The sequence below is a fragment of the Microtus ochrogaster genome, chromosome 2 (genome assembly GCF_000317375.1).
Source record: "Microtus ochrogaster isolate Prairie Vole_2 chromosome 2, MicOch1.0, whole genome shotgun sequence".
Classification (NCBI taxonomy): domain Eukaryota; kingdom Metazoa; phylum Chordata; class Mammalia; order Rodentia; family Cricetidae; genus Microtus; species Microtus ochrogaster.
In genome coordinates this window covers 23315189-23329937 of record NC_022010.1, presented here as the reverse complement: position 1 = coordinate 23329937, position 14749 = coordinate 23315189, and the positions used below count along the sequence as shown (strand labels likewise).

The following is a 14749-nucleotide window of genomic DNA, read 5'->3' as shown; positions in this document are numbered from 1 at the left end:
GAGTAATGGCGCACACCTTTAATCCCAGCACTCAGGAGGCAGACGTAGGAGGATCTTTATGAGTCTGAAGCCAGCCTGGTTTACTTAATGAGTACCCGGACAGCCAGAGCTATATAATAGAGACCGTTTCAAAAACTATCAAATAAATAAAATGTCACCTTCCAGGTGTGGGTCTTGAGGGTCCGTGTGTGTGGACGGAGGGGCGTGGGGGACTTACACTCTCAGCAGGCGATGGAAATGATGTCAGTGAAGAAGATTGTAAAGGTGGGGGTATTTCACTTCAAAGGTCAGTCTACACATGAGCACGAGACTAACAACCAAGTCCAGCTACTCAGCAACATCTTAACTCAAAAACCACAAAAATGACCCTTATGATTAGTCTCAGCCTTTAGTCCCATACCACAATCAGTAAACTGTCCCAAACTAACTACAGATACCATAAATGTGGGGCCAGCAAGACAGATTAAAGGGGTAAAGTCACACGCCACCAAGCCTAATGATCCAAGTTCAATCCCCAGGAGCCACACAATGTAAGGAAAGAACCAGTACTAGCTGCCCCTTCACCTCCATACATGCAGGCACCCTACCCCCAGCTTTTTTTTTTTTTAAATGACTGTCACTGGCACTCAGCAGTACATGTACACAGATATTTGCACACTTAACCGTAGTGAAATATTATTCCGGGCATTTGTAAAACACTCCACATCCAATAAGGCTTATCACGTTAAAGAAAAATCAAGGTTACCAGGCAAGTGCACACGAGAACTCTGTGAAAACTCAAGACTGTTCACACTGACGAAGCCACTAACACAGCTCAGTGGTTTGAGGCAAGGTCTCGCTGGGTAGCTCTGGCTGGCCGTGGCCTCCTGAGTGCTGAGAAGGTAAGCACGTGCTACCAAGCCACGCTGGAGCCACTGAGACGAACCAGACTGACTACACAAGAGAAGACGCCTCGGCTGCAGACTAGAACTCTCCATTCCCCTGACTGCAATGCTGCCACGCTAGCTCGGGACAGGCACTGCGGCAGAGACGCCATTTACTCAGAGTGAAAGGCACCAGCAAGTGTCGGGAAGAAAGGCTGCATTAAACAGTTGTTACCTTGAATGTTATACTGATAGTAATCTGGGTCTTCTGACTCTTCCTTCACTGTCACAGCGGCCATTTCCAGAGAAATGCCTACAAAACAAGTGACAGCCTCCAGTAGGTCACAGTTCCAGGGCACTGCACGGTAAAATCCTTACACGTTAAAGACTCTGAAAGGGCAAAGGCTTATTAGGTAGGTGTCAAAGGAAATCACCTGCAACCCAATCACGTCAAGGTTTCGGCAACTGATGGACAGACAGACCCAACCGACTGACCGATCTGAACAAACTGCACAGGAAAACTCAATGACTCCAAGGGAAAAGGTGAGCGGGAGGGAAGAAGCATGGCCACCTCGTCTTGCCCCGTCAGAACAAAGAAAATGTTAGAACACTGAGTGCCAGTGGGCATGGCTGCCTGACTGCTCTCGGATGGGGACGGGAGAGTGAGGTCAAACTCCGCTGCCCCTGACAGAGACTCAAGTCCCGCAGTAGAAAAAGTCTCCAACATCCACACAAGCTGAGTGAGTTATGCTCTTACCTCCCAACATGCCTAACAACCATCTCACCACCTCACAGACCAACCCTAAGAACTAACGCTAGAAACCCTAAGCAGAAACCTCACTGCAAAGCTTTGTTGACTTTAGGTTGGACAAATATTTTCTAGGTAAAAGGAAAATAAAAGTAAACCTTGTGTCTGGTTCAGAGAGGCGTACCTTTAGCACCAGCAGCGGGGAAGCCGAGGGGGAGTTAACAACAGCCCAAGCCACAGAGACATACTATCACTAAATAAAATAACACTAAAACAGAAATGGAGGAGGGGATAAAAAAAAAAAACTATAATGAGCCGGGCTGTGGTAGCACACGTCTTTAATCCCAGGACTCAGGAGACAGAGGCAGGCAGATCTCTGAGTTCAAGGCCAGTCTGATCTAGAGAGTGAGTTCCAGAGCAGGCTCCAAAGCAACAGAGAAACCCTGCCTCAAATAAATAAACAAACAAACAAACAAATAAAAAAATCATAAAAAATCCCACAATGACAGAGATGAAGAGATAGCTCAGAGGTTAGGAGCGTGTACTGCTCTTCCAAAGGTAACCTAGATTTGGCAGCTCTTAACACTGCACTCACATCTACAGAGACAAACAAATAGACATACAATTGTATGTGCACTGGTGTTTTGCCTGCATGTGTGTCTCTGTGAGGGGAAGGTATTAGATGCCATGGAACTGGAGTTACAGTTGAGCTGCCATGTGGGTGTTGGGAATAGAAGCTGGGTTCTCTGAAAAAGCAGCCAGTGTCCTTTTTTTTTTTTGAATTTTTTTTTCCTTTTTCCACTGCCTATGCTTTTATTGGCTCTTTTTGCCATCAGGAAGCCGTCCTTCTGAGGCTGCTTCTTTTTCCTTGACTCTGAAGAAAGTTCCTCTCGGAATGGCAGCCAGTGTTCTTAACTGCTAAGCCATCTCTCCAGCTCCCATACAATTTTTAAAATATTGTATAAAATATAAATATATAAATAAATATTATATACATACACACACATCTTTAGAGATGGGTTTCTCTGTACAGAGCTGGCTGTCCTAAAACTTGCTCTGTAGATCAGGCTATCCTGGAACTCACTGTATAGACCAGGCTGGCCTGGAACTCACAGATCTGCCTGCTCTGCCTCCTGAATGCTGGGATTAAAGGTATACGGCACAATCTCAGCTTTAAAAATTATTTCATTAAAAAAAAAAGAATGCCACAGAAAGATCCACTACCCTGAATTTGCTAACTTTGAAAATTAAGTTAAAAAAATTGAGAAGCCATGAGACCTCAACCCTATACAAAGAACTACAGGCAACTAAGGAATGCTGAGATCAGGAAAAAACAGTCTTCTCTAACATCCACACAGAAGTGACATGACACACTCTGAGCAGGTTAGATTTAGGAGTGTGTGTGTGTGTGTGTGTGTAAAATAACAAAATTAACAATATGACCTGAGTTTGACAGAAAGGCAGGTTATATGGGAGGGTTTAGAGGGAGGAGAGGGGAAGAAATGATGTCATTATAACCTCAAAAATAAAAAAGTTTAAACAAATTAAATCAGACATGGTGGCGCACATCTTTAATCCCAGAACATGGAGGGGGAGAGGCAGGCAGTTCTCTGAGTTCAAGGCCATCCTGATCTACATAATGAGATCCAGGACAACCAGGGTTACATAGAGAGACCCTATCTCAAAAGAAGCAAAGAAAAAGAAAAAAAAATAAAGAAAATTATTCTTTAAAAAAACTACAACCTTAAAAGCATAGTAACCACAATTTATTATTTTTTGAGTTTCAAAGACACCATAAAAGGATATAGAAAGACGGAACACAGCATATAAGAAACATTTGCAAGACCATATTCCTGACTTATATCCAAAAAATACTCAGAACTTGACAACTAGGGAATAAAAAAAAAACAATACCCACAGGTTAAAAATGGAGCAACAGGATCTGGGGAAGAGACTCAATGAGAGAAGCACACAGCGGAAGACAGAGTTGGCATCCCAGAACCCACGTAAAGCTGGACATGGTGGTGCGTGTCTCTTACATGAAATGGAAGGCAGAGAGCCCTAGAAACTCACAGAGAGCCTGGCCTGTGTGCAGCAAATGCCTCAGACCAACGCTTGAGGCTGTTGTCTGATCTCAACAGGCACACCATGGCACACGTGTCTGGATCCATTCTCTCCCCACCTCACGGCACTGTCTCTCACATCACCCCCCAATCTCTCTCTCACACAAACATGCACACGGTAAAGAGGCAGAGAATTTACAGAGACATGTAATCAAAGAAGGCACAGGGATGGGTGATGACTACATGAAGAAAGGCTCAGCATCCCCTCCCGTGAGGAAATGACAAGTCACCCTACAGCACAGCAGGGAGCTGGGGGACAGCTCACTGGATCTGGGTGCTTTCAACAGTCCTGAGCACCAGAACTCAGATAGCTCAGAACTCACGTAACAAGTGGGCCAAACTAGCCAAAGCCTGGAACCTCAGCTGAGGGAGGCAAGGACAATAGGATTGAGCTAAGAGACCTGGCCCAGGTCAAGACCCTGCCTCAAAGGACTAGTTAAAGCAGAAGACATGGGATGCCCTCTCCTGGTCTTGAAGCATGCACAGGCACACGACCTCCCGCTCCCATCATGCATACAAATATACCATAGTCATACAAGCACATGCACAAAATTAAGTATTAATTACAAATAAAATCTTATGGGTCCCCTCTGCAATAAAACTGGGTAGAGTAACACATGCCTGTAATAGTAGCACTGGCAAGGCCGAGGCGGGAGGCTCTAAGAGACACAGTAACTAGCTACTCTGAAAATATCACCTCCTCAACTAAGGAAAGCACCTTCTTTGTGTAATAGATCCGAAGAGCACTAGTACATACCAGAGTCTTCTGTGGGCTCAGTTTTCACTTTGATGGGGCCACAGCTGAAAGGAGGAACACATTCAGATCACAGGATGCAACTGTGAGGGACGGCCACTCACACAGTCGTCAACAGCTTCCCCGATGGCCAGCCTCACGGAAGAAGCACCACTGTGCACAGCTACCGAGTCAAACCTACAATCCTGATGTCACAAGCCCGTAATGGCAGCACTCAGGGGGCTGAGGCAGGATTATTCTAATATGAGACTACCCTGGGCTATTAGAAAGTAAGGCTGTTTCTCAAAAACAAAATTTGCATTTTTATAACCAAGTGTTCAGCTATACAGTGCAGTCCAGATGTGGGGCACGTGTCCATCTGCTATTTTGGTAACTCCGGGGCACGTGGCACAACAGTGCCAGCGAGGGATGGTTTACCTTCCACCAGGCGACAGGATGGTCCTCTCAGTATCTGATGCCATCATTCGGCCACCTACAAACAAAAGCAAATTACATTCAGGTTTAACAACATTTTAAGCAGGGTTAATATTTTAATATTCCCAAACAATCCCCCCACCTATTTGTTTTGATTTTGTTTGTGAGACAGGGTTTCCTCTGTGTAATAGCTCTGGCGATCCTGGAAATCTGATTTGTTGACCAGGCTGGCCTCAAACTCAAGAGAGATCTGGCTGCCTCTGCCTCCCAACTGCTGGGATTAAAGGTGTGCGCCACCACACTGCAGCCCACGTCCAACTCCTTTTGTTGTTGCTGGTTTTGTATCTTAGATAGGGTTCTGTAACCCAGGTTGACCTTCAACTCTCAACAATCTCTCACCTCACACAGCGCTGGGATTACAGGCTCAAGCTACTATGGACCTGGCTTGTGGGAGATTTGAGGTGGGGTTGAGAGGATCTGGAGGATAAACGTGCAAACAGACAGCCTCTAAACGCCTTCAACCACTTTTCACTTCACACACACAAAAGTGTGGGGCTTTGGTGAGCTCTGACAGAAGTGTTCACAGCACAATGATCAGTGGTCCAACTTGTATTACTCTTTGAAAGCTGAATTAAAATAACTGTCAGCTGTGGGGCACGAGCCTCCAATCCTAGCTCTCGGGAGGCAGAGCCAGGCGGATCTCTGTGAGTTCGAGGCCAGCCTAGATATACAGGGTGAGTTCCAGGACGGTCAGGGCTACACAGAGAAACCCCATCTTGAAACCCTCCCTGCCCAAAACAGAATTGTCTTGCCAGGCTAGGAGGCACACAGGGAAATCAAGATGTAGAGATGCTGAGAGGAACTAAAGTTCAAAACCAGTCTTGACTCACAGCAAAGCCCTGTCCCACCTTTGCAAAACTCGCTGGTCTCGTGGCTCAGCAGGGGACCCTTTACCTAGCCTGTACAAGCCCCTGGCTTGCATCACCAGCACTGAGGAGAGAGACTGGTGGGGTTAGACCTTCAATCAACCTTACACAGCTCTTCCTAAGGGAGCCAAGTATCTATATAATCCAAATTTTCTTACCTTAGGAATAAGTAAACACATGTTATATTGACACATAACATGACACAACATGGACAAGGGAATTGCCCATGGAGAGCACATGGGAGGTAGAAATAAGAGGTCTGCTCTGAGTTTGGCAACGGCCTGGTCTATATCAAAAGATCCAGGCCACCCAGGAAGCAAGCCTTAACAAGCAAAGGCTGGGAGTGACAGAGCGTGCCTGTAATCCTAACACTGAAGAGGAAGAGGTAGGCAGATCCCTGTGAATCCCAGGCCAGCCAGGGCTACATAGAGAGGCCCTGTCTCCAACAGTTTTAAAGTGTGTGTGGTGGGGTCGCAGGAGGACTTGCACACAATACCAAAGTAAAATGAGAACCAACTATTACTATACAAAGCACAGGTAATTTCAAGATAAGTCAAACAAAAGAATACACATGTTAACATTCTACTCATGTGAAAATCTGGAAATGTTGGGGCTGGAGAGATGGCTCAATGGGCAAGAACAGTTGCTGCTCTTGTAGGACCTGGGCTTGGTTCCCAGCATCCATATGATGGCTCACAACATCCAAAACTACAGTTCCAAAGGAACTGACACTCTGTTCTAACCTCTGGGCACCAGGCATGCACGTGACATACCTATATACACGCAAGCAAATCTGGAAATTCCAGTAAGCCTACAGGGACAGGAAAAGACTCAATAAGAGCTTGAGGGTACAGCAGGCAGGAACCATGAGGAATGGGGCTGACGTGGTGACAGATCACATGGCACACATGGGTCCACACTGATCACAATGTGTGCGCATGAATCTGTAGTTCACTGCATGTCAATTATAGTCCTCAAGTCGGGAAGTAAGAGGCCCTTTATTTTGTTGTTTTTTTTTTTTCTTTCTTTTTTTTCCTTTATTTTGTTTTAGCTTCACTGTGGACTGAATCTATGTCCCCTCTCAAGTGCTCTGCCTATGAGGACCAAAAGAACTCCATCCTGAACTCTGGTCTCCAGCTCTCTTTTCATATTTTAGCTTGTTTTGTTTTTGAGACAGGATCTCACTATGCAATTCTGGCTAGTCTGGAAATTACTCTGTTTACCAGGCTGGCTTTAAACTCACCTGCCTCTGCCTCCTGAGTGATGCCCAGTCCTCCTTTGGCTTTTAAGAATGTATTTACTGATGTGTGTGAGTATTGGCATGCATGCACCTCAGTGTGGAGGTCAGAGGACAATGTGCAAGAGCTCATTCTGACCTTTCACTGTTAGAGTCCTGAGGACAGAGCTCAGACCATCCAACTTGTCTGCAAAAGCCTTTATCCACAATCTCTTGTGACCTGGTTTTATCTTATTTTGGTACCTATTCCACAAAGTTGCTGAAGCTGGCAATGGACTCACCCCGCAGGCCACAGCAAGAAAGAACCTCCCTGCCTCACTGCCCCAACATTAACATATACCCAACTCCAAAAGAACTGGTTTTTAATTCAGTGAGATCCCTAGGTGGGCATGGTGGCACTTCTGTAACCACAACACTAAGGAGACTGAGGCAGAAAGGACCTTAAGCTAAGGTCATCAGATGCTATAGTAAAAGTCTGTCAGAAAAAAACAAAGAAACAACTGGTAACCTCCCCCATAGCTGAGAATAAGTTATACACTTTGTTTATTTGTAAAAAATAAACTTATTTTAGCCAGGCATGGTAGCATATGACTTTAGTCCTAGCACTCCAGAGGCAGAGGCAGGCAGATCTCTATGAGTTCAAATCCAGCTTGGTCTACAGATCTAGTTCCTAGTTGCCCAGGAGGTTGCAACAGGAGGATCTTAACTGTATAGAACAAGAGTGTCCCTAAATAAGCTTCCAGATAAATAAACAAATAGGTAAACACCCAGACCCAAAATAAACAAATTCAATTATTTTTTTTAATAAAGTGTAGTGCAATAGAGATCAACACTTGATTCTGACCTGTGTCCTCCACATGTGTGTACACACACCTAGATGCAGCCTACACAAAAACGCACATATACACAACACACATAGAAAATAAAAAAAAAACCAGGGACTGGATATGTAAATCACTGACACACCATGTGCTTAACATGCTCAAGATCTTGGGGTTGATTGCAAGGACTAAAATTTAATTAACTCAATAATTTAACTGACTACTTCCATTATTTTAAGTAAAAGACTGATCACAAAAACGATCACTCATAACAAAAGACCAGAGTAGCGGATGCGTCTTAGCTGGCACAGCCACACCACAATGAACACAAACACAAGCTCAAGTCACCCACAATAAATGCCAATGCCCAGCCTCTCCTGTATGAATGAGTGCCTCTCCAAGTGCACAATGGAAGGTCAGAGGACACCTTCCTGAGGCAGGGTCTCTCTCCAATTTTTTTTTTCTGATGCTCTGTGTACTCAGGACCACTGGGCTCACAAGCTTCTGGAGTTTCCTGCCTCTGCCTTTTGTTTCACAGCAAAGGCAGCATTACACACGCAATCCTAACACACACAGCTATTGATGAGGGTCCTGGGGACGCAGCTCAGGTCTCAGGCCTGGCAGCGAATTGGTGTGGGTCCCAGGGATGCGGCTCGGGTCTCAGGCCTGGCAGCATGTGTCTTTTACTTGCCAAGCTGTCCTGCAGATTGTCTGTGCCACTTCGGTGGCCACAATCTAAACTTTAAACATAACAAATACTCTGAATTTTCCTTTATGTAGTCAGTGCTGACCTCAAACTTTCCATCCTCCTGCCTCAGCTACCTGAGCGCTGGGATAACAGGCCTGTGCCACAACTCTGCTTCTTTCTCAATCTGAAAAAGGACCTCACACATTGATGCCTTCACCCATAATGGTCAAAGAGGAATGTCCACCTAACATGGAGAACAACGTGGAGGTGACAGGATGTTCTCTCCTAAGATGGGCATCAAGGTGACATCTACTAAAGGCCACTATTATTCAGTGCTAACCCTAACCAGACCAAAAGAGTAAAGAACAAAAGCCACACTGTGACAGGAAGGAGAGGGACACTCTCTCCACTCGCACATCTGCTGTGAAGAAAACAGAAATAGAGTCAGGGTCAGCTGACTTCCAGCAAAGTTACCAAGACAACGCAGAGAGAAAGAAAATGCACTCTTCATTGACTGCTTCTAGTGAAGACCCAGATGCAAAGACAAATTTATGCCTTTACATTCTGTAATATACAAACCCAAAATAGACTGTAGATCTGGGAGGCGTCGCTCAGTGGAGCATGTGACTGGTGCTGATGGCCTGGCTTCCACTCTTAGCACCACTGGGAACGGAAGACTACAGACCAGAATCAAGGAGCTAAAAACCGAACACTGGGAGAAGGACCCTTGCAGGGCAAACGTCCGGGCTCCAAGGTTTGCTGATGTTTTTCTTTGCTGCATCGCAGCACGAGTGCTGAGCAAGCACTGTGGACTGCATCACCACCTCCCAGCCCCCACACGACAGCTTGCCAGAGAAGAATGCCATCCAGAGCACAAGTGACAAAAGACGGGAAACCATTTCCTAGAAATGTTAAGACTAGGCCCTGTAAAAGAGGTGGCAACACTTGCTGCCAGGCCTGACAGCCCAAGTTTGCCCATAGGAGTCATACGACGGACAGAACTAACTCCTGCAGGATGCCCTCTAACCTCCACCTTGTGCTGGGGCACACGTGCCCTCCCTACCAAGAAATAAATTAAAAAAAATTTTTTTTCTTATGTAAAACTGGACACTGGGGCGACAGTTCAATAGCTTAAGGATCTGGAACACAAGAATGGAAGACCTGAGTTTGGATACCCTGTACCCTCATAAAAACTGGAGCTAAAGCAGGGCAGAGCCCAGAGTTCACTGGCCAGCTGGTGAACAACAGGGTCAGTGAGAGTCTCTGTCTCAAATGCAAGGTTGAGAATGATGGTGGACTAATCCAGCATCAACTAATTCTGGCATCTGCACAAACACATGCATACACATATACCCAGAAGTATATGTGCTGCCAACACACAGAAAGTAAAAGTGGTGGTGCACGCCTTTAAAAGGGGAGGAGAGGCAGGCAGATCTCTGAGTTCGAGGCCAGCCTGGTCTCCAGAGGGAGTTCAGGACAGCCAGGGCTACACAGAAAACCCTGCCTCGAAAAACAAACAAACAAACAACAAAAAAACTGAACTACCAAGCAAATGGGCTGAAGAGATGGCTCAGTGGTTAAAAGCCCTGGTAGTTCAATTCCCAGCACCTACAAGGGGACTGACTCACAACCAAGCTAACTCTAATCCCAGGGAACCCGATGCCTTCTTCTGGCCTCCTTGGGTACCAGACACCAGGTGATGTGGAGATAAGCATGCAGGCATTCATACACATAAACTAATAAAAAATCAAATTTTAAAAAAAATCTATCAAACAAGAACAAAGACAATTCACAGGACTGGAAAAAATTGTCGGCTACCTGTCTAAGGACTTTCATTGAGGATGCACACTGGGGACTGGAGAGATGGCTCAGCGGTTTGGAATGCTGGCTGCTCTTCCAGAGGACCTGGGTTCAAGTCCCAGCACCCACATGGTGGCTCACAACTATCTATAACTGTTCCAGGGGATCTGCCACCTTCACACAGATATACATGTGCGCAGAGAACCAATGTACATAAAATACAAATAAAAATTATTAAAAAAACAAAAAACAACGCACACTGATAACCTGGCGGTGGTGGCACACACCTTTAATCCCAGCAGTCGGGAGGCAGAGACAGTTGGATCTCTGGGAGTTTGAGCGCAGCCTGGTCTACAGAGTGAGTTCCAGGACAGTCAGGGCTACACAGAGAAACCCTGTGTGAAAGAGAGAGAGAGGGAGAGAGAGGGAGAGAGAGGGAGAGAGGGGGAGAGAGCGAGAGAGAGAGAGAGAGAGAAAGGAAAAAAGGAAGGAACGCACAGTGAGTTCATCATGGTGGTGTCACCTATATTCCTGGCACCAGAGGAAGGTTGGAAGTCTGTGACTGCAAGGCCACTCTGGCTCAGAATGACCAAACAAGAAACAATTGTTGCTGTTTTCCCAGTGCTGGATACTGAACTCAGTCTCACACACTTGAGCCAAGACTGTGCCACAGCTGGGTCCTCAAATGGTTATAGATTGTACATTTATTAAAAATCATATATTCTACACTTAAAACAGGTGAATTTAATGTCAATTACTCCTTAATAAAACTGACCAAATTAATTTTTTTTTTGTTGTTTTACAGAAAATATGTGTAAGTCAGACATGATTACACGTGCCTAGCAGGAAGATCAGGCATCTGAGGCCAGCCTGGGCTTCACAACGTGTCCAAGGCCAAACTGGCTATCTCTGATCTTTTATTAGAAAATAGGAAAAATGGCTCTCTGTGTGTGTGTGTGTGCGTGAGCACGTGTGCACTCTTGGGCACACTCATACACACTCATCCATGTCTTTTCTCTGTCATCTTTATTTTATTTTATTTTATTTTTTTGGTTTATCGAGACAGGGTTTCTCTGTGGCTTTGGAGCCTGTCCTGGAACTAGCTCTGTAGACCAGGGTGGTCTTGAACTCACGGAGATCCACCTGCCTCTGCCTCCCAAGTGCTGGGATTAAAGGCGTGCGCCACCATCGCCCGGCCCTCTGTCATCTTTATATGGTAGAAAGGTCTCCTGTGGACTGAGTGTCACCTTTAAGAGGTGTCAAGTAGGGGCCAGAGACTCACTCCAGGGGTTAAGAGTGCATGCTGTTCTTGCAAGGGACCTGAGTTCAGGGCCCAGCAGCCACAACAGGCGGCTCACAACTGCCTGGAACTCCAGCTCTAGGGAATATGATGCCCTCTTTTGGCCTTCATGGACAAACACACACATACATAAAAATAAAACTTTAAACAAACATACACATACAACAAAACATGGCATGTCAACTAGCCCTGTTGAAGGAACTACTGTCTTGTTTATTGTCCTAATTAAGCGGAATGGCCAGATTCCCCTAGAGGAAGTCCTGCTACAGTCATCCTCCACTCCTCGGGATGCGCTTGTATATGGATGGTATATTTTGGTGGTGGTCACTTGATAGTCACTGACATCTCCTGATACATGAGCAACACTCAAAGGTATCATACTACATTCAGAGGTGAACACACTCCTGTGTTCTACTACTCTGCCTCTCCAGGGACACCAGGTCAACCAAATCACTCTTAGGATTGGTGAAGAAGACAGACCCAGTAAATGGACACATGAAACACCACGTGACTCCATGGATTCACCTCATGAGCCGCCACAGGTTGTTCACTAACCCTGACTCAAAAATGTCTTACATCACAGACTCAAAATCAAAAATCCAGCAGGCTACCGTGTAAACAAAGGAATGTACTCACCAAGGAGTTTCTTCGGCTCCAGGAAAGGTCTGCATGAAAACAAAATACAAAACCATGCATAAGCAGCAACACAAACAGCATCTGGATTAAACAGTCAACACGTATGAACAAACATGTGGGCAACACAGGAGAAAGCATCTCACCTCTTAATGATGAATGAGATCCCTGCTTTGTTCTCCAGAATCCACTTCAAAGTTGCAAGGTCATAATGTTCAGGGTGCTTGAAGGCAATGCCCTCAGGGAGCCCCTGCACCACCACAGCCGACTGGTCACGCAGCATCTTCTCGTAGGGCACAGGGACCACTGTGGACTTGCCTAAAGCTTTTCCTGGGGGAGAAAAACACTGAATCAGCATGTCCAGGGTCACAGTTAAAAACTGAATCACTGCGGCTGGGAAGATAACTCGGTATGTAAAGTGATGGCCATTTAACCATGAGGACCCAAATGTGGATCTCCAGCACCCACAGAAAAAGTAGGGCAGGGTAGGCTCACTGTAATCCCAGTGTTGAAAAAAAGGAATCGTGGGGTTCACTAGCTACCCAGTGCATGCAATCAGTGAGCTCCAGCTTTAGTAAGACCTGTCTCAAAAAGTAAGACGGAACTGGGCAGTGGTGGTGCACGCCTTTAATCCTCTCAGGAAGCAGAGGCAGGTGGATCTGAGTTTGAGGCCAGTCAGAGCTACGCAGGAGAGAGGGCTCAGTGGCTAAAAACACTGCTCTTCCAGAGGACCTGAGTTTGATTCCTAGCACCCACGCTGCAACTGTTGTTTTCTTTTGTTTCGTTTTGTTTTGAACTCTTTGGGAGCCTGCCTCCCAGCTCCCAAATAAACAGAGGCCTATTCTTACTTATAAATGCCCAGACTTAGCTTGACTTGCTTTTAGCTGCCTAGAAGAGACACAAACTATTGCACAAACCCGAGTTTGTTCTTCCAACCCACATAAAGTGCAAGGTGAACCAACTCCACCAAGTTGTCCTGACCGACCCACAAAAGCTCTCACACCCACAAACGCACACTGTACGTACACAGAAACACAATGTTTTTAAAAGACGATAATACCATTATATAATGTATTTTTTTCAAATTGTAGAGTGTAGGGCTTTACCATAGCAAAAACAGAAATAATCCTCCACTGTTTTTCTGAGTGTTTCAATTTCGACAGCATCCACACTCATCCGATTCGCCTGGCTTGTAGCTTTCATCTTATGCATCTCTGCAGCCTTTTCTTCTTCTTCAACGCCTGTAAAATAATCAGGGGGACAAAGGCTCATATCCACTGTCCCGGTTTGTGTCTCTGTTGCTGGAATAGACACCATCATGAAAGGGAAGAATTCATCGGCTTACAGCCAGCTGACAGCGTCATCAACGAAGCCACAGCGGAGGCCATGGAAGGGACAGTGCTCACTTGCTTCTCAGCCTGGACCACCTGCTCAGGGCGGCAGTGGTCGGAGCCTCCCATATTAGTCATCAATCAAGAAAATGCCCCTACAGACAGACATGGCCACAGGGCAATCTGCTGGGGGCAGTTACTCAATTGAGGTTCCCTCTTCCTGGGCAACTAACTGGTCAGGATCAAGTTGACACAAATTAGCCAGCACAGCCATCTCCTTACTACTTGGCCTTTAGTAAGAGTATTTTTATTATGCCTTTTTCTTCCTTCCCTTCTGCCTCCCGGCCTCCATTTTGAGCTAAGATATCACAAAACCACCTAGTTCTGCCTCATCGTAGCCTATGGAGCCGCCAACGGTCCCAAAATCTCAGCCGCCCTCTAAGTGCTGGGTTTACAGGCATGGCCCACCATGCCCAGGCTCTATACTCTAATTTGTTATAAAAATTTAAGTGGAAAAAGAAATGAGGGGAAATTTTAAAAACAAAAACTTAGAGCTGGGCATGGGAATGCACGCCTTTAGTCCCAGCACTTCGTGATGCAGAGGCAGGCGGATCTCTGGGATTTCGAGGTCAGCCTGGTCTACAAAGTCAGTTTCAGGGCAGCCAGGGCTCTGTTACACAAGAGAAACCCTGTCTTGAAAAGTCAAAAATAAATAAATAGATAATGATAATAAAATAAAAACTTAGCTGGGCGAGGTGCCTTACACCTGCAATCCCAGCAAGTGGGGAGGCTGAGGCAGGAAGACAGGATAAATTCCCAGCACCCATATGGTAGCTTAAAACCCTGGGAAATACCTGTTCCAGGGAATCTAGTACCTTCTCCTGGGCTGTGTGGGTGCGGCATGTAAGTGGTACATGGACACAAAGACAGACAAGAAAACGCATACACATAAAATAAAAGCAAATTCATTGGCCGGGTGATGGTGGCGCACGCCTTTAATCCCAGCACTCGGAAGGCAGAGGCAGGCGGATCTCTGTGAGTTCGAGACCAGCCTGGTCTACAAGAGCTAGTTCCAGGACAGGCTCCAAAGCCACAGAGAAACCCTGTCTCG

The 14749-nt window shown here is 45.9% G+C and overlaps 1 protein-coding gene across 11 annotated transcripts in view; it reads right to left on the bottom strand.

Annotated features, from left to right (window-relative positions):
- The window catches only part of Gtf2i (general transcription factor IIi), an 85698-nt gene that overhangs the window by 44009 nt on the left and 26940 nt on the right, over nt 1–14749 (bottom strand). For 7 of the 11 annotated variants that reach the window (XM_005344662.3, XM_013350622.2, XM_013350616.2 and 4 more), the window contains exons 4-9: nt 13414–13548; nt 12454–12637; nt 12311–12339; nt 4906–4960; nt 4492–4535; nt 1099–1176 (exon numbers count right to left, since the gene is read on the bottom strand). In XM_005344662.3, the coding sequence (XP_005344719.1) occupies nt 1099–1176; nt 4492–4535; nt 4906–4960; nt 12311–12339; nt 12454–12637; nt 13414–13548 (525 nt within the window). The remainder of the gene's footprint in view (nt 1–1098; nt 1177–4491; nt 4536–4905; nt 4961–12310; nt 12340–12453; nt 12638–13413; nt 13549–14749) is intronic. The other 4 variants (XM_013350635.2, XM_026784886.1, XM_026784891.1 and 1 more) reach the window with 1 other exon arrangement.